At 43.4% G+C, this 20799-nt stretch overlaps 1 protein-coding gene across 1 annotated transcript in view; it reads left to right on the top strand.

Moving 5' to 3' along the window:
* Window positions 1-20799, top strand: part of rsrc1 (arginine/serine-rich coiled-coil 1) — a 110851-nt gene that overhangs the window by 80617 nt on the left and 9435 nt on the right. The window contains exon 7 of the mRNA XM_068720021.1: window positions 8790-8861. Within this exon, the coding sequence (XP_068576122.1) occupies window positions 8790-8861 (72 nt within the window). The remainder of the gene's footprint in view (window positions 1-8789; window positions 8862-20799) is intronic.

Here is a 20799-nt window from a genome sequence, read left to right as displayed (position 1 = left end):
CCCTAATCCTTGCAGTCATAAGGACACTTTATCATATGAATAACAGAACGTAAGCACAAATACTTCAGGTTTGTAACGTGTGGCCCGATAAAGTACAACCCATCCATGTGGTGTTTTTCCCTGTACTGATCTGAGGGTCCCGGGACAGAGGATGTCACATGTGTACAGATTATAAAGCCCTCTGAGGCAAATTTGTGATTTTAGGCTATAAAAGCAGCAATTGAATTGAATTGGTGGGACCACTGGGGCACCTTGATGGAGAAAAGCCAGCTTAACTGTGAACTCTCATGTGCAGAGGCAAAGCAAGCGGTACTCACTTCATTTTCCAAGGAGCGACGTGAGACATGAAGCATCAGAGAGTAAAGCATCAGAGAGAGCGGAGCGACAGCTGGTGGAGAGAACTCAGATTTGGTGGCAATGAAGGGTGTGTGACCTTATGTTCTTCTGTTGTTACACTGGTGGCTTTATTTCTTATGAGCCTGCGCCTTCCGGTCATAAAATGAGAGAAAAGAGGCTCTCTCCCTTTAGCCTGTGTGTCCGCAGCTCTTAATTTGGCTAAATATCCCTGTTTAGGTTTTTCAAAACAATGCAACATGAATAAGGTCACTAAGAACGTGGTAAATAACATTCCTAATACAATAAATATTGTCTACATTGATCTCAACAAGTTAAAGCTACAACAATTGAATCTGGTTTGTGTACCACCTCAAAATATTCAATGGCCAAATGTGTGCTGAACCTATTTTTAGCTTCCTACGAGGGATTTGTCTGTAAATGGGATTTCTCTAGCACCTAGCACACAAACATCTTCCAAGGTTGCAAGATAGAAAAGGATGCAAGGAAGCAGGTGAGTGCCTAAAAATAAAAATCGAGGGGCACAAGAAAGAGACAGTGGCATGTGGAGACATGACGGGGTTGAAGTTGAGGGCGAGATGTCAGTCAGAGGCCCCAAGATGCTTAATATTTCACCATGTGATCCCTGCATTATGGATTTGGTCTCTCTCAAGACCTCGCTTATGTACTTACCCGCTCATATCAATGAAGTTCTCATGTCAGAACTTTTGTATTCATCTAAAAGGCAGCATTCTCTCACCAACCAATGAAATAACTGTACTTTTGCTGCTGATTCACACACTGATTCATGTCACATTTGAATATCTACTGTAAAGGCATTTACAATTTACATTATGATATTTCCAGGTTGAACTTTGTGTGACCATGTGGCTGCATTGTAGCGGCTTTGATGTTGGCTTTACCCCTCAGGCTTTTGTGTGTGTGTGTGTGTGTGTGTGTGTGTGTGTGTGTGAGGTGCTCTTATGCGAATATTTGGACATTCATGTGTGTTCCTCAGGTGTTTTTAAGTGTGCATGTGTGTGCAAAGCCCATGGCAGTGCATGGTCCTCAGAGTAACCTCCCCTTTTTTGATCTCCCTGACCGCTGGAGGCCTCTGCTCCTCCCCACCTTTTCTGAATCCTCCTATCCGGCCCAGGGTCCAGGTCCTCCAACTCTCTGAGCATTTTTCTGCCCTTGGGTCTAAAGGGTAGGTTGTCGGGGTGTGCTGGGGCCACCCACATGCATCACGAAGACCCCACTGCTCAGATGCTTAATGCCCCCACATGAAACCTGTTCTCAACCTCAGACCTCCTATGCAAGGTTTTTGCCCAAAGGAAATAAGAACCCGGACCCCGGTGTGTTGTCTGGAGCCCAGCGTTGTGCGGTGCAGAGGGGTTTGGAACCGTGGAGCTGAGGATTATTGTATTGATCTTCCTTGTTCTTCACTCTCACTTTTTAAGTGATTGGATATTTCTTCTTTAGAGTCAGACTCATTAATCAGGACAAACAACTTCATGACAATATGATGCTCAAAGTTATTGGGCTGTCCTCACTTGGTCAGTTGGTCACGAGGGTCTTTGTCTACCAAGACATTTTTAGTTGTCTTAATGGGCTATTAGTTATTTGTCATTACTTTTAGAAGCTGGAATCCCATCCCTGCCATTACAAAAATATGTAGGAAACGCTTAGCCTTGAAGAAGCATAATAAGATCCAAACAGATTAGGGAAGCAATAAACTACAGTTATATCATTATTTCCAATAAATCTGCATAATACCTTTTGATTTATCCTTGGTCTTGGACAATGCAAGACAAGGGTAAAAAGTAAGAGCTCAAAGTGATGGCTTTACATTTTTATTACAGTTTAAAGATCTACTCTCATGACGGAGAAGAGCAGAGAATTGTCTCATTTAAGCCTGCATTGTATGCTTGTAATATGACAATGAATTATGTAAATTGTTGCAGATTTAATTTTGGTTGACAAATTGTTTCAGATCTAAAATAGATCCATCAACATGACCACATTCGCCTGTGGGGTTGACAATGCTGGAAAAGCAGTTTAAATGAAGTATAAGTTAAATCAACTCATTGACTAAAAGGCTATTTTGACAGTTTGACAGGTGCACAAATAACAACTTTGGCAACAGGTTTTATGTGCAGAAACAAGAGACCCTCCTTATATCTATAAAAATGGACTGTATGCACTCCAATCTACAACATGTACCGAGACATACTGTATAGAAAACATGAATTGAATTGAGTGAGTCTGTGTTTGAAGTTTGCAGAGAAAATAAACTCTGGACTGAGTTACTTCCTGTTTGTCCTATGAATAAGACAAAGGCCTTCTTAATTCCTCACCTCTTTGAGTTTGACAGATGCAATCTCACCATGATCACTGAGAAGGAAAATACAAACATGGAGCCCAGGTGTCGAGAGTGAAGAGGTCGTTTTAAAAATGAATAGAACAAATGTTGCATAAGCAAGGCTCCAGAGTTTTGGTTCGTACGATATCGAGTGTAGGTAGGGCAACTCATTTCTTCACACATTCAGATGAATAATCCAAATTGTTCCTCTGTTTTCATGTATAGCACACTGTAGAGTGTGTTTTTTTATCAAGCTCATCTGCCACAACACTGTATCAGCATGCAGTACTGGCAATTTGCATCAGGCTCCTTCATCTAGGCAATCACTCGGCTCTGAAGCATCCATAACACCACAGGAGTACAGGCCCTAATTGATGCACCCCCAGCATCAGAATAAAGCCATGAAACAAAACAAAAGCTTTTTTCAGACGATTGCCAATGAATAATTGATTAATTTTGTAAGATATCTCTCTCTAATTGTTTGGTTTGTAAATATTTCATGGGTTGTCGTTAAATCAGCCTGATGACAGATGCAGAGGGCAGCTTGCGATACAGATCATTCAAGTTCAGGCCTCCTGTCTTCTGCCTGAAGGAATTCACTCTTATGGCTCAGACGCACTGATTTATATACACTACTTTTGTGAAGAGACTTTCTTCTGGCCCAACACAAGTCACAACATGTCAAACATTAACTGCGACTGTAACGCAGGCTGGTCCTTGGGTGGTTTTTATGTATTGCTAAATATGTAAAAGACGTACATGTTGTACTGCTCCATGTCGGCTCATCCAATCAGCATGCAGGTATATTGTCCTGTGTCAAGTTATGCTTTACAACTACAAGGTCTGGATGAGCTGGTTTTGATGGAGGGTCCTGTGCAAACACACAGGTGCCTGTATTTAAACACACACATAACAGCAAGGCCTGGCTGGAGCCTCCTGCTTGTGTTGTCTGTGTGCTCTGCCACCTAGTGGTTGCTTCAAGTAGTGCTTCTTTTGAAGAAGCTGATGCTTTTTTTGAGCAAGTACTGTATCAATCAACCAGGATACCGTGGCCGGGTCAGACAAGCAACATTTATCAGTTCAGAAGGATGCAGTGGTAATTATTGGGTAGCATTTAATTAATTGATAAGTGAAGCACCATTACAAAACGTGCAATGCCAGTTTAGCTAAACTTTTTCCCCCGTCTCAGTGTTACATTTACTGACCTGACCTCCTGATCTCATTCAGTACATATAATGTGACCCCAGCTTTGTTGGTGGAAACCTAGAAGACTAACAAGCTTCTGATTTAAGTCCACCGCTGTCTCTCTCGCTCTCTTTCTGTCTCTTTCTTCTTTCAATATTATAAGTTCTGTTTACACACAGTAAAGTAGTAACTCTTACCTTCATACATCCTGCATTCGAACTTGACAAGTTTATCATCTTTGAACCCCCTGACAGCTGAAAAAAACAAAACTTAAAGTCTGTTTTTTATATGAACTGCTCCAGTTGTTCAGTTACCTGGTCAATTGATTAGCTTCCATCCATAAATCAATGTTTGCCTTACACTAAATGTAAAGTTTAGCTTAGCAAATAAAAGCTGTGTGATGATATTGTATGCCTCATGTTGGTGTAGGTTTGAGTCCATCTTTTGAATCCCTCATTGGTAACAACCTGAAGCAGAATCAGGTCTTTCTTAGGGTCCCATTATTTCTTTGTGGCATTTGAAGCCTTCTTCATACCATGCTGGACCAGCCGAAGCGTCCGAAATATGCGTTTATGGCATTGAATTGTGTTAGGTTGTGACTTTGCAGTCATACCTGGACGAACTTGTGCTGTCAGCCTAAATCAAACAAATGAGTCATGATTTCTTGTTATGCTGATGGCTGCCAACTAACAGATGTAGATGTTTTGACTTCCTCCTTAGTGTATTTCCTTCACAGAGGACTGTGGCATTGTATACAGTGTGATATTGTTGCTGCAGCAATATATCATTTAGCAGGACTATTTAGTAGTCACTGTGTCCGTCCAGCACTTTTCTGTCTGTCTTCCCACTTATCTGTTTTGTCCTCTTTCCCATCAGGCCTGTTATCTGTCTGTGGGTGTCTGTCCTCTCTGCCCCGTTGTGTTCTTATGTTTCTTTGTCTCGTCTTTCTGCCTGCCAGGGCCGCTGTTCCTCAGCACGCCTACAGGTCTGTCGGTCTGTCTGCCTGTCCCCCGTCACCTGTCTGTATCTTATTTATTTATTCATTGTTCTTACGTGTCTCTCTGTTATTCAGTGTTGGTCGGAGGACCGGCTGTTGCGCTTCACTGTAAAGTGCTCGGCTGATTGGAAGGGACATTTTTCCAATGGCGCTGCGCTGCCTCTAATATTCTGTTTGTCGTCGGGTGTGAGGCTGATTTATCACGCCTCCTCTCCTGCTGACATTCAGATTTGCTTTGATTGGCGGCTCCACTGGAATGACACCCACCACTACCAGCGCCGCTAATGTCACTGCGGCTCTCACGCGCTCCAACAGTGGATATGAATATGCCTGCTACGCCAACACACACACCCGCTCACATTTAGACACGAAGACATGCACTCGCGCAGATATACTCGCTCATAAACTCACACGAATGCTCACAGCCTAAGTGGATAACTGTTGTTTTGACCTCTGTCTTCCGCATTGCTAGTTTGTAAGTGTTGCATTGAGTTTACTGAAAAAACGTGGGCAGGCTGCTGCTCTTCTGTTGTTCTCTCACCTCATGAACTCTATAATATGGTAGCCTTTCTCACTTCTAATACTTACTGTACCCGGCCTAAGGCCCAAGCTACCACACTACTGTGCTGAAAAACGGCACCCTCCTTCTTTTTCTCACCCCCTTATCCCTCCCTTCTCCCCCTCCAATCCCTCCTTAATAACTCTATAACTCACCTCAGCCTTAGATTTAATTGCTTATCTGTGTGTAAACGTATTAACCCACTGCTGTATCTGTTTTGCTGCCGTCCCGGGGGCCCGACAAGCCTCTCTGACTGCCGTGCCTTACATCCAATGAATAGTCCTTCTCTGAGTGGTAATAGGGAATCAGCATCGTAGCAGCAAGCATTGGCGGCGTGTAAGAGATAAATCAGATTGGGGGTCTTGCTTTGCCAGTTTATTGAATCTAAATTGCGTGCGCGCGTGGCCCCCGCCGGCCCTACATGGCCCATCCATCTCCCGGCTGATAATGGAGCGGACCCGATTCCACCTGGTGGGAGCATTATTACATTTCCCCTCTAACGAGACCCAGCTAATCCTGCCAAGGGAGGAGGACAGAAAGAAGAGAGAGGAGGAGAGAAGAGAATAGGAGAGGAGTAAAGGAGGACGTTGGGGGAGGGAGGAGAAGAAAGGAGAAAAGGAAGGGAGGAGGAAAAAGAGGAGATTCTGTAAAGAAGAAAATTGCAAACGTTCTGTCAGTCTGCCTCTCGCTCCCACTCTTCCTCTTTTCTCTCTTTCTCACTTTCTTCCTCTCTGTTGCCGTGCATAAAACATCTCCGAGCGCCATCAGAGCTACATGGCCCCTGGGCCCCCGAGCTGCAATTACACTCATAATCACAATGCGATTTCAGTGATGCTCACCGCCCCTTCTTGCTTGCCATCTCTCCTCTTTCCCTCCGCCCCTGCAGCCAAGACTGAACGAAGTGTAAATGAAGTGAAAGGCCTCTCCTCTCCCCAACACCCGGGCATTTATTACCTGCTTTAATAAAAGTCCATCACAGAATTATCCGACAATGAACTGGAGCCACTAAGTTGCCACGAAATATACTTCCAATAAGTGGCCTCTTCGCACAGATATGCCTTTATTTCTAGATGGGCAGAGCTGTGAGGCTTAATTTTTTTTTTTACGTGCAACTGTAATGTTAACAGGCTATTCATGATAGTGTAGCAAAGTGTGTTGCTGTAATGTATTGTTTTGTAGTTTTAAAGCAGAGCTCTTTATTGATGTAATTAAATCGTATCCCTGGCTCAGTGCTCAGGTCTACTTTCATTGTTTTGAGGGGGCTGGAACCCCGTGAGGCAGCACACTGATGAGAGATGGATAAACAGTTTGATTTGCTGCTATTGCCCCCAGGCACAGTGTACTGGAGAGATGAGCAAGAGAAGGAAGAGAAAGCATTAAAAAAAAAAAAACGGGGATGGGTGGGAGAGGGCAAAACAGAAGGAGAGAAGAGAGAGTGAGAGGATAAGAGAACCTGTTGGGGGAGGGATGGAGCGATAGGAGGAGGATAAACATGCAAACAAAAAAAAGAGGCGACAAATCACTCCTGTTGTTTGTGTGCATGGCAGGTAAGGGTTTTTCTCTTTATTCTGATTTTTTTTTGTTCCCCTTGCTGTCAGTTCTTCCTTTTCCCTACATGGCCCCCATCTATCTGCCTTTCCCTTTTTTCCCTCCTCTTTCTCCCCCGTCTCCCTCCCAGCTCCATTGCACCACCAGTAACGCTCCGTCTCCTACCTGCCTCTCGGTAGCCCCCAGCAAAGAGGGAACTGGAGATCACAGAGAGGAACTCACTCACACAAAAACACACACAGGTGTACACACAGACATCCACATCTATGCATACAAACAAGAAAAGTCATGAATGTAGGGATGGTGCAGCCTGTAGTTTAGTTTTTGGTGCATACACGCAAACTTACTACATTATGATTGCGTTAACTAAGAGGGATTGATTTGTGCTTATTTGGTTAGGCATGCTCCCACACAGACACACACACACACACACACACACACACACACACACACACACACACACACACACGTACACACACACACACACACACACACACACACACACACAGCTGAGGGAGGCAGAGGAAGGTTCAGCCATCCATGTAGAGTCATTGTTAGTAAAGATGCGGAACCTCCAGACTTAACCAGCCGTAACAGCAGTGTGACGGTTCTTTGTCTACGCCAATTACTGAACAAAAACAGCAGAGCAGTCACAGAGAGACTAGCACAACCCATGGCCTCCTGCATCCAAACAAACACACACATACACACAGAGAAACACACACACAGAGACGATGTATGTGTTGTACTTTTATGTAACATTTTCGCTTGCAGTGAAAAGTCTAACACACAATCAGACACAGAGTGTACACAAAACACACATACAGTCATCTCAAGTGGTGCAATAAACCACATTCGGACACCCACAGCTGTGCCCTAACACAAACATTCTGTAAGCGCTCACAAACACTTACACCCACTCTTATATTGCATTAACTTCCCCAAAACAGTGCAGTGTTCTCATTCTCTTCCTCCCCCTTCTTATCGCTCTCTTCTTCTGTGTCTGTTTTTTTTTTTTTTTTTCTCTCTCCCAAAGTTTAAACTCATTAAGTGTAATGATATTGGAGACTCAATTTTACATAGCTCACTCATCAACCAAGTGAGATAGCAATAAAGGCGAATGGCTCCGCCGAGGCCTTAACGCTGCAAAATAAATGATGCGCCGCAACGGAAATGTAATTAATTTAGAGGCAGTATTGATAGTCCTGCCATACACGGCATTATATTTTTTAATGTGGCTTAACATCTTGATTATTCAGGGGGAAAGGCGGAGGAAAAGGGAGCCGAGACAACACGGCTCACGATGAGAGATGCTTAAAATGCCCTGACGAGTGTTTACTCCCGCAGCCTCACTTTCTCTTAAGCTTTTCATTATGCCGAGACGATAAACACCTCTCAGGAAGACTCGCTGACTTTTACAGGGGTATGAAGGGAAAGCAGAGAAGGATGCTGTCTGCTAGGGAGAGGAGGAGAAGGCATGATTCATATTTTTGCTGATTTGTACATTTACTGTTGATCCAATGATTCTCTGGTGTTTTCTGCATTGTGATCAAAGCACAGTATCTCCCACAGAAATAGCATTTGTGCCAACACAAATATGTGTGGGAACATCCAATTTAAATATATATATATATTTATTTATTTTTTATTTTATTTTCAGTACAGATATATAATTATGTATCATAATTAATAATGCATTCCTTAATAGCTCAATAAATCTCTCCAAAACTGTTTTCCATAATAAATCTATTATGATGTTCCTGAAGTTCTGCTGTGCTCCTAACACGGCTGTCTTTCTTTTTCAGCTAAGACGGACGAGGTGCTGAAGGCCAAAGTAGCAAAGAGGGAGGAGGAGGCCCGGAAGAAACTAGAGGAACGTGAGTTACTGTATATATGTACCACAAAAGTTTTGTTCGGCGACAAAACATCCGTTGCAAAGCGTCTGTCTTCAATAAACTGGAGGATGGTTAAAACAAAAAGCTTATGTGCAATAATCCACTTCTATATAGCTCCCATGCCATGAATGTCAACCCTTACTATGCTCCTGCTTCTTGTGTCAGGTCTTGCAGCATTTCTTTGTAATGAACAGACTTAAACACATCTAATCTGTTTACATTGACAGTTGAGCGTCAGCGCCCTTGTCCTGTAAACGAGAAATCTTCCTTCGCAGTTCATTTGTACTTTGCAAAGCATGAACTTAGAGACGCTGATTACACTCCTTAGTTTTTATTAAGACAGCTTAATCTACATAAAGATGCATTGGTGGAAATGTGCTTAGCTTTGCAGGCAGTAAATGTACCCTGCCAACATAGGACATGCAGACACACACACACATACACACAAAGATGATCTCTATGCACATTCTGTGTACATTCATACAGTTATTTTCAGTGGATATGCTAGCAGTAGTCTTTGGATGGAATAATGACCCTGGTCCCTGCTCTGACCAGAGCATGACATAAATGAGCATATCAGATGTGCTGTTATTAACTACACTCTGTGTGTGTGTGTGTGTGTGTGTGTGTGTGTGTGTGTGTGTGTGTGTGTGTGTGTGTGTGTGTGTGTGTGTGTTATAAATTGTTCTAGTGTGGGTGTTTTTTTTCTCTCTCTCTCTCCACTCTTTTCGTGTATTTGTGTGTGTGTGCATAGAGCAGTGTGACCTTTAAGGTTAGCTGACCTTTTAGCCAAATGAAAGCCCAGCCATCAGAAACTAATTAGCCTGGCACTCTTGCTTTGGTTCCCCAGTTCTGGGAAGAATGTATTCCCTCCTTCTATCTATATCGCCCTGTTTTGTTTTGTTTTTCAGCCTCTCCACTATTCTCACATTTATATTATTCAATTTTCTTGGTCCGAATGCCCTGTCTGTCTGTTTTCTCCTCCTACATTCTGTCAAACATACTATCTTTTTTTTTCACTACCATTTGTCCTCATCAACAATTTCCACATCTTCCCTGCCCTCTTCTGTGTCTTTCGTACTCCTTCCTTTCTCCCGCTTCTCTCCGCTCTGAGTGGAAACCATTGCCAAAGTGGTGACTTAAGTGCCTCGCTTGGGGCAACAGAGCAAGTCTCCCAATCAAACAGCTTTCTTAAGCTAAGTTCACACTGCACTCTTGCCTCTTTTTTTTTGGTTTCATCACACTCTTTTGCTCAAAGCTCCCCTCACTCCAACTGTTCGTTCCGCGTGAAATAAGGTGTTGTGCTTGATTGTGTAGTGGAGCGGTAGCAATGCAGCATGCTGTGCGGGCGCTGCCTTCGAGGACGATCATCTTATTCCTTTCCCTGCGTGGAGACGCATGAAGTGAGATCAGAGCGGCCCTGACGACTTGCCCTAGCCTTGGTAGCAAGAGATGCCAGTGGCACGGCCACAAATACACACAAACACACCACATCCACACACGTAGACACAAGCAGAGTGAGCTAGCTCCATCCTCTTTTGCCCTTCCTCCCAGCACAACTAAAATGGAGGAGGAGGAGGGCCACTGCTGCTGCTAAACAGCAGATCACCAGGGGTCTCCTTATTCCCCGCAGGGCCTCTTAGAGGTCAACACAACTAGAAAGTTTACACTTGAACCGCTAAGTCAACCGAAATGAGAAAAAGGCTTTGAAGAGAATGGAGGGGAGAAGTGAAGAGCACTACCACCTACACTCCTCGTTCATAAATAGATTCACGTCCTTGACTGGCAATGCGTTTGAGTTAGTTTAGCCCTAATCGAACCACCGAGATCTGATTCATGTGAATGCTATGATATGCAATCTATTATTGTAGCAAACTGTGGCTGCGTACAGCAGAGCCCTGCGAGAATAGTGGGGGTTTTATCAGCAGGGTTTACTGAGAGAGAGAACGGAGAGGATCAATAACTGACCCTGTGGTCATCAGTTAACAAAGTAGTTTCCACTTAAAAAGAGTGTTTGGCTTCCTGGTTAAGGGCAGCCAGATGATGCTAGTGGTTGAAAAAGGAAACAAGTGATATGAAAGGGTGTGAGAATGAGAGGGGAGGATGGTGCCTTTGTTAGTAGCATGCCTTGTTTAGGCTATTAAAGCTGAGAGATGTTGTTTGTGTGCCCAGGAGGCTTTTAGCTAACATAGTGTGTGGCCAGCTATAATAAGATGGACTGACTGCCAGTGTAACACAGTCTGTTCATGTGGACTGTACTGACTCCTGGCACTTAACTGAAGGCAACTTATAACCAGAGTTACTGTGTGTGTGGTGGTACTATAGTAAGTAAGTAGTAGGGCTGGATATAAACCAAACATATACAATTACTGACCGAAATGTTGGCCTCCATTCCCTTTCTTGTGGGCACTATTACCTGTGCATCAGGAGAACCTGCTTTGAGTTTCATTACTGTCAGATCCAAGTAGTGCTCAATTCAAATCCTCACATTTACAATGATGCTGGTCCCAGTGAATGTTTGGCTTTGACAAAAGACTAAAATGATAATCATTGATTATCAAAATAGTTGCTGATTAATTTTCTGTTGATTCACAAATTAATTAATCATCTAACCGTTTCAAACCTCAACCTCAGTTACCTCAACGGCTCTCAACAACAAGCCGGCGGTTCACAGCTAACGGTGCTAACATCACTAACAATGCAAACCAAACGTTCTGAGTGAATCAGGTAGACATTACTCCACTATATCTTTACACAGTAAATTGTTGTTTGCCACTATATTAATGTTCAGAATGTTAAATAAAAAGCCCTTTAATGTAAATGTCATCATTTATTTTGATATAGATTTTACATGATGTTTCTTATTGGTGTTTTTTATTTATTGTGTAGCTCATTTCTCAGAAGCATGTCAGTTCAAAGATTGTCAGATGTTGCTCCAGCCCAACTGGGAATGACAAAGTTTGATGGCCAGAAATTAGGAGAGAGAATTTAAAATGTGATGAGAAAGAGATCTGTCTCCATTACACCCTCCTCGCTAACATTGAACCAATAACAGAGCCAGGTGTCAGGGGACGTTTTTATGAAGATCTCGTCTTAAATCCTTCTGCTTCTCTTGAAATGTATTTTCTATTGTCCATCAGAGTTAAAGAAAAAGGTAACACATCAACCAGTTGACATAAAAATTGGTGTCAAATGCTTGATAACCCCAGTTCATTCCCTCACACTCGTTGATGTGTCGTTGGCGAGGCACTGACAGAAACATCTTTTCATTTGTGCTGCCACTCTCCAACACACAGAATTATGTAGATATGGATTGGACACTTTGCTTATAGCCTGCAGACGGTATTTTAGACCTTTTGCTGCACTCTCCCCATTACCTCAAACTACCACCAGATTGGGAGATCATATATTTTAATGAGACGTATAATAGCTCTTTAACCCATATCATTAGGGGGATATATACCTACCGTGTGCTCTTTTGGCAGTTAAACGAAAGGACTGTTTCCCTAATTACGCAGTGTGTAGGACAGGTCACAGGTTGGGTGTGTACCTGTCTGTGTGTGTGTCTGTGTTCAGGAATTATATGACCATTAAATATTCAGCCGCAGATTCCCCTTCCCTCACTTCCTCGACCTAGCATCCATTAACGCCTCATCACCGTTTAACTAGCTCTGTTGTCAATCACCACAGGGCCTCGGCCGAAACAGAAAGTGTCTGGATTGGGTTTCTTGCCTTCTTGTTCAACATACAGAAAAGGAGAGAATACACATCCTCACCGACCGTAGGATGCCTCCGTTAAATCAATACAAATGAAATATCATTAAGGGTGCATGTGCCCGCACCGCCATTTGTTTGAAATTATATTTCTCTTGTTGGGAGTGATTACACGCTCCACTAAACAATTTGTCAGTCAGCTAAAATTTCCGCTCTGCATGCAAGTGTCTGCATATACCGTTGTGGGTGTGTGTGCGTCCATAATAAACGATGTGATCCCTTTTCTAATTGAAAATAATAACTAATCCACGGATAACAAGCTCTCGTATTATCCAAAGCCATATCCCTTCAGTTCTGGCCTATCTCGGTTGTAATAAAAGACAGGAAATGAGAGGCAAGTGAGAGTAGTGGCTTGGACATTGACGCTTAATGTAATCTGCCTTGAAATCAAATTATTTGACCTGGAAAGCCTAACAATACAAAACTCCTGCCGGGCTGCTGTTAAATATTTAGCACGTGCCTGTCATGAATACAAATGGTGCGCAAATTAGAATCTACAGGCGCGTGACCCCCATATCACACCTCGGGAGCACAGGGGGGCTGGCTCTGCTTTAAATGTTTTAATTACCGGGGCCATGGTGTGGCGTGCCACGCTACCTCGCCGAGCAGCATCGGCGCTGCTCAGGCTGCCACTTGAAGGACAAGCGGTGAAATTCATTCGCTGGTAAACACAACTGATCTGGTGTCCATGATCTCATCACATTAACTAAAACATGAGGATTTAATAAGGAGAGTGTCTGAATTATACTAAGCTATAATTATAGTTCCCAGCATCCTCTCTCAGGGCAGAGCATTCTACTTTTTTTTTTTTTTTTTTTCTTTTTTTTTATAAAGCTGTATTCTTTTCACCGGCTATATGATCTACCCCTCCGGGCTCGAGGGAGGCACTGTATTGCTCTTGTGCACTCTGCACTGAAGAAAGATCTGTCTCAGTGATTTTGATGTAAGAAAATCTGGTTTGTATTGATTTGGTATTGATTAGTGGAGTTAGCCTCATCTCCTGTCGTTACTTCAGATAAATGGCCTTATTTGTTGTGTTATTATGTTCAACACAATCATGCCAGGAACAGTCAGAGGAATATTGAACCGACACTTCATTGGCTTTATTGTTTCTATTTGTTCCAGGAATTAAAGGATGTTTTTTCTGCTCGTACAGCTCTGCAGAGAAAGTGTAAAAGAGAGCACATTGACAATCAATTACACCTTCACTTTAAAGGTCTGTTTCAAACGCAATCATACAGAAGAACGTTCCACACTTATTTCTGATTTTTGTCCTGCCTAAATAATGATTGCTTTAGAGATGAATAGTGCCACACATTTGGTCTAGCCATCTCTCTTTTTTATTTTCTCCTCTCTCCTCCCAATTCATTCAGGTTTGTGGTTCCCCCCACGTTGAAATGATTAGTTATGCAAGGCTTGTAAGCACTGAATCAGAGTTATGGTCCCTGGGGAAATAAATTTGGCAGAAAATCAGTGTGAGAAGATTTAATTATCACGAGGAGACCTTTTTTCCTTGCCTTGGCCCACTGAAGCCCAAACTCCTCTCTCTCTCTCTCTCTCTCTCTCTCTCTCTCTCTCTCTCTCTCCCTCTCTCTCTCTCTCCCCCCCCCCCTCTCTCTCTCTCTCTCCCTCTTTGGTGCTATGCACAGCTCCACACGCTGCAGCCAAAAAAAACCTGGCGTGCAGTATGGACCCAGCCTTCTCCTTGCCTTCCTTCTCCTCCCAATTTGTTTCATTGCGCAGTGATAAGCCAAGCAATTACTGCTTTATTGATTTTTCATCACTGCAGATTTAAAGTTGATTTCCCCCCCCACCTCTCGCTTCCCCTTTCCTCCCTCGGAGATGGCTCGGCAAGGTGATTAGGTGACCTCCTGTCCTGAGCGCTGCTGGTCCTGTGAACGAGTGGAGGCGCATGCCGAATTCCGCTAACCCCCACGTGACCCTTTGTTGTCCTGGGGTAATGGGATGCTGATGCTGCCCGGTGTGGCTGTCACTTGTGCCGCAATGGAGCCTATGGCATAATCATTTCTATAAGGATATCTATGGTACGACATGTTTGACCCGATAGCAGCCGAGCTATCGCTGCCGTAGCCGAGATTACGCAGAGATTGACCGGGCAAGCTTCCAACCTGTGTTCATTCAGGTCGAGTGGACAGATGATTGACAGCCACCTTTTACCCTCCGTGATTGGTAATCGTTTCTTGGGTCACTCTAATCAATTAACCTGCTACCAGTAGACCTGGTGTTCAGCAACCCCGCTTGAGTCACCAGGGTGATTTATTTTCTAGATTTCCTGTCCATCCTATTTAGGTTAAGGATAGTGTCAAGCAAACTGGTTTTAAATTACATATTGAATGTGCAAATTTGTCTTGATTCAACTATTGTTAAGAAACAAACTACGTGTTGCAAGTGCTACACGTAGCAACACATTTTTGGGCAATTAATAGTTAAAATTTAATTTTACGGAATTTTACTTAAACTTTTACAAACAATTTTTTTAAGAAGATTTTACACACAGTAAAGCTAAATGTAGCTGAATAATCTGTGTGATTGTTTCAACCTTAGTAACCCTGCTCTATCTTTTAAAAGATTAAAGGTAGAGTAGTAGTTTGCCGCTGTAACTGAAAACATTACAAGTATGTGAATGTGACAAACACACGCACACACTGGCGTATGTCTGGATATGATCATACACAGCAGAAGTGTACTTGGTGCAGTCTAACAGGGTGGTCAGACTGCTGTGATTAGACACACCCGCAGACTGTTGCAGGTCAAAGTGCTGGCATCATGGGTGGCTCTGGCCATGTGGTAGACCCCACAAGGATTGTCATTAGACATCAGAGGTCACTCTGATCGTGTGTGTGTGTGTGTGTGTGTGTGTGTGTGTTAGGGGGGCGGTGATATGTTCATGTGTGCCTTTTTTTTAATGTGGTGTGTGTGACGAGTGTGTTGTTGGAATGCTTGAAATGAGGTTGAATGAGAGTCCCCTGTGTGTGTGTGTGTGTGTGTGTGTGTGTGTGTGTGTGTGTGTGTGTGTGTTTTGGAGGCTTCGGTGGCATAACACTGTCATGAAGGTATTGCACTTTTTTTTACTTTACTACTCTACGTGTACATGTTCACACATGGAAATAAGTTTATTACACAGCATACAACTGCCAATATTTCACTTAAATTACCAGTGTATGTTTTAAAAGAGTTGCAAAAAATGCATTCCAATATAAGCATAGCCTAGCATGCATAACTATTTTAAATTCACACATGTACTGTACATGTTCAAATTCATTCAAGACTGTTGGTCATTGGTCAGTTCCCTTATTGTCTCTGTTCACATGGGAACCGGATTTACATCTATCTGCGTACATCATTGAAAAACTGGGTATTTATCACTAGCGCAAACTCACAGCGTTCAGTTTTCTGAGTGAGTGCCTCGGCATAATTTGGGTTGTTCTTGATTCAAACATCTGTTTAGTAATCCTGTTATAAAGCCAGCTATGTGCCTGCCACTGATTGGGAGTATTGTCACAAAGCCCGATCACAATCACATGATGTCCATGAATGTATGTAGAAAATATTGTGTCATATTGTTTGTTAACTCATTCAGGGACATCAGCGCAGGTCCACGGATCCCAGACTGGAGAGGGAGGAGCATTTTGAGGGAAGTTGGTGATGTTTGGTGTTTTAAGTGTGCAATAGGGTGGCAGTGAGTGTTGGAAGGGACACTGCATGGAGCGGTACGCTATTTTATTCGTGTGCCTACACATAATCAGGGTGCAGTGAGATACAACCCCCCCCCCCTCTTTTCTCTCACACCAGTACAGCTGACAGGAATCAAACATATCAGGACTCACTAGACATTATAGTCACACAACTACTCATGCATTTCTCTCTTGTAGTTTAGGCCATGAGGGATGATTTTGATTTACATGCAAATGATGATGTCACTCTTATTTTGTTTTTTTTGCATCATTCCCTCAGAACAGGCCAAATGCGACAGAAAAAAAAGGAGCATAATGTATTACGCAGTGCCAAGGTTATTAGTCTACGTACAACTGAGGTCAGAAGAAGAGGAGGTGGGGGGGGCATTTGCCTAATTAATTACTACTCAGACACATACACTCAACACTGCCATGACCTTTACTAATATAGTTTGTAGCAGACCACACAAACAGGACACGCTCTGTCCCTTTTCCTCTCTCACTGACGCACTCACACTCACACACACACACACACACACACACACACACACACACACACACACACACACACACACACACACTGTCAGCAGCCAGCAGAGTGAAAGGGAGAATCAATTACAACCCGACTTAGGGGAACGAGTCGGTTGCTTGATGGCTCCACGTCAAGAAGACTGTAGGTCACCGGGTGTGTGTGTGTGTGTGTGTGTGTGTGTGTGTGTGTGTGTGTGTGTGTGTGTGTGTGTGTGTGTGTGTGTGTGTGCCTGCCTGTTTGTGTGCCTGTTTGTGTGTGTGTGTGTGTGCCTGTTTGTGTGTGTGCCTGTTTGTGTGTTGACGTTCATGTATTAGCGTATGTGAAAATCGAGCGTGTTTCCTGGATTCAGATTACATCATTTTCATTTTAAAGACCGTGCTCCAATTAAGTAATTAGCTGCTTGGTGTTTCTCTAATCCTAGAGTTGTTCATAAAAGAGCTGCTGACCAGCCCGGGATAAAAAAAAATGGAGACCGCTGCACTTTTTCCCCGTACGCACACACGCCTAGTTTAACATCAAGTTAATGCAGTCAAATGCTTGTTATTTCTGGTAAAGGGCAGTGAAGGACTCTGTATTCTAATCACACTAAAACAGCACTGCACTTAATAAAGAGCCCCTTGAGTCTCACAGACAGACGAGCTGTTATTGTATTCCAGGTTACTGTGCAGTTGGGAGGGGGAGAGATAAGTTTCAGGTACTCCTTCCTTCATCTATGTTCTGTTGTATTTTTTTTTTTACCACACTTCTCCATTTTCTTTTAAAGCCTCAACTTACAGTAAATGGAAGCTGTCCTTCGGTATTCACTGTGTAAGTGTTTAATAAACCAGCTAAAACTATCACAGGGACAGAAATGGACCTTGAGGTACATGGCTCTTGTGGCATGCTGACACCATCTTAAATATGAGTCCGGAAATAACATCAACAAAAGCAGAACTTTGTACTCTGTAAAGGATTTGATAGAATTTAAGGAAACTAAATTGAATACAAAATGCTAAGAATGCCACCAGTCCCCTTTCGAGCCCGTCGACAGAGAAAGTGGCTGTGATCTTGAAGATCTCACCACTCAGCCTGTGAAAGCTTCACTATTTAATGAGATTCTGTGATGCTGCCCAGACACAGGACATCGGCTAACACTCATAATGCTCTTTCTCCCCCTCTCACACACACACACACACACACACACACACACACACACACACACACACACAGAGCGAGGGAAACACACCCACCTGGTTTTGGTTAGCCCACTATGTTTGCAGTTTTGCGCCGTGCAGTCAGGTCAGCAGGAGCAGTCAGGTCTTAGCTAGGATTTCAGATAAATAGCTGACTTGTATGCAGTAAATATACAGTGGATGCTTTTAAGCTTTGTTTGTACTCGCTTTCCGAAAGGTAGACGCTTGTTTTTGGCAATGAATGCATTACTCATACCCATGATAGTGATAGGTATAATGTCAACAAGGCGACAATAAACATGTCATCCTTGATGAATGGTAAATTCTCCCGCTGAGCCAATTACGAGTAAATACTGTATGCTACTTTGTTTTTTTTAACTGTAATGAAAACTCCGTATTTGAAAGCACTAATGTAGCATGATTTGTACCATTTTCCCCAAAAATGTGTCTCATCAAAGTTATGTCTGAGGTTTGCGTGACACTTAAATGAACAAACAAATACTGAAGCATATCTTTCGATGAGTAAGTGCAGTTTTGATGGCAGAATCAAGCAGTTACATGCATCATCGTTTCTTATAAATACTGTCTCAGCCTTCGTGTATTGTGCATGATAGATAGAGGTATGGATAGACCAGGGCCAATCTATTGTTCTTCCCTATGATTTCATAATGGACGCAGACAGAAGGAGTCGAAACACATGCAGTTAATTGTAGTAGCAGGATTTGTGAGCACAGGTGGGGAGAATATACTGTACAGTAGTTAAACTGGGGTCAGTCGAGGAGAGGAAGTTGAGAGGATAGATGAGTAGAAAGGGGTTGAATGACAGAAGAGAGAGAAGGGGTGAGAGGGGAGGGGGGGGTGAGTAAAGATGTGGAAGAAGATAGTCGAGCACAGCGCGTGGCTGCCATGTCATCCTGTCATTAGCAGGTTGTTTGGGTCTTTAATTCATCATTCAGACCTTTATTGACTGGAGAGTGGGAGATCACTATCAGTAGGAGACACTAGAAGAGAGCGTGTGTGTGTGTGTGACACTCAGTCACCAGCTGCTCTTCATTTCCTGATGCCAAATAGATATCACATAAGATACAACATAAACATATCACATGCCTCTATCTGCGAAGTTCAACTACTGCTCAAGGCTACATCATCCAAACAATGTGATCAAATGTGGTATTCTGCATACGTTTTCAGAGAACCTATAGACCTGACTATCAATATAGGAGGTTAAAGGGAGACAACTGAGCGTTAGTGATGTGTGACAGGCCCCTGATGGCAGTGACAGGACGGCAAACTCCGCAGAGACCAGTTGACACTATAATAACAAGGTGACCACCGCAGGGGATCACTCGGCCCACGTATGTGTTTGTGGTTGAAGGTGCATTGTTGAGGAGACACGGGTTATGGAGACATGTGGCTGTTTTGGAGGTGGGGGGTGGGTGGTGGAGGTAATATATGAGTGACGTGTGCGTATTATGTGCTTGTGTGGTCTCGTGGGAACGCGCATTAGACTTAGCCACCTGCTCTGTCATTGGACATCTCCCGGCTCGCGCACGCACTTACAAACACATACATACAGATATTCGCACGCTCCTTGGGGACACGCCTGGGACATCTGGCTCAGCCTGTCAGAATTTCCCTTCATTTCGTGTGACCCGTTGACCCCGGCAGCCACAGGCGTCAGACAGGCATCAGCGTCACATCTTGTCATTGTTGCAACGACACCATTGGAAAACCCACAGATCTGTGCGGAGGAGTGTGGTTTAGCTATGCTTGACATTTGGATTGTTTTGATAGTTCAGGTGTTTCTCCTACTCCTACCTCCGGGTTGCTGATCTGTTTTTATCTGCTCTCATTATCCACATCTTCTCTCTTTCTATATTTGAATGCTTCTCTCTCTGTCTCTATTTCTTTTCTATCTCACTTACTCATTGGAGTCTCATTTTGCGATGCCTAAAGCTGCAGGGTATTAGCTATGCAAATATTGACGTGCAGCTTTGGCCTGCTAGCTATCAATTGAAATCAGCAAATCAATGGGACTAATAGCTGCTCATTTGCCACTTGATGCAATTCCAGGGCTAGCATCAGAACCTGTCAGTGGCCCCTAATCAATACAGTCTAAAAGTATTACCTAACCAAGGCCCACAACAGACACCTTTTTAATAACGCGAGTTGGCTGCCTGGCTTTCTGTGTGGAAGGTCTGACTCGATGGCTCTGGGCCTAAGTAGGACAAGCTTAAACTTCTATGTCATATCAACTAAATATCTCATTAGCAGCAACATTGGTAGACTCCAAGCAGACACATTAGGTTTCTTTATTTATTTGTTTTAATGACAGTGTAATGGAAATCCGCATCTGCGAGACAAAACGTCTCACAGAGAGTCATTTGGTGGTGATAATGAAATCCCCATCAGTCGGATTTTAATAAGTAACCTATTGTTTCATTTTTTTTTCTGTTGTTGTTCAGTCCAATTCACAGGCATGCTTTGAGCAGCCTGTTGTTTGGGCCTGGAGAATCGTATGGTAAAGACTTTGATGCAGCCAGGATGCTGCTGCTGAGAACAGGGCCAGACCGGAGCCCCTCTATCGCCCCTAGCACGCAGCCCTGCTAAGCTTAACTCAGCTGTTTGATGCCAAGCTCTGCGAGTGTGTGTGTGTGTGTGTGTGTGTGTGTGTGTGTGTGTGTGTGTGTGTGTGTGTGTGTGTGTGTGTGTGTGTGTGTGTGTGTGTGTGTGTGTGTGTGTGTGTG

Source organism: Cebidichthys violaceus, unplaced genomic scaffold (genome assembly GCF_023349555.1).
Source record: "Cebidichthys violaceus isolate CVI_PGR_0920_01 unplaced genomic scaffold, fCebVio1.0.p SCAF_1, whole genome shotgun sequence".
Taxonomy (NCBI): Eukaryota; Metazoa; Chordata; class Actinopteri; order Perciformes; family Stichaeidae; genus Cebidichthys; species Cebidichthys violaceus.
The sequence above is the reverse complement of the archived record's forward strand: the minus strand, read 5'-3'. Positions and strand labels throughout refer to the sequence as shown.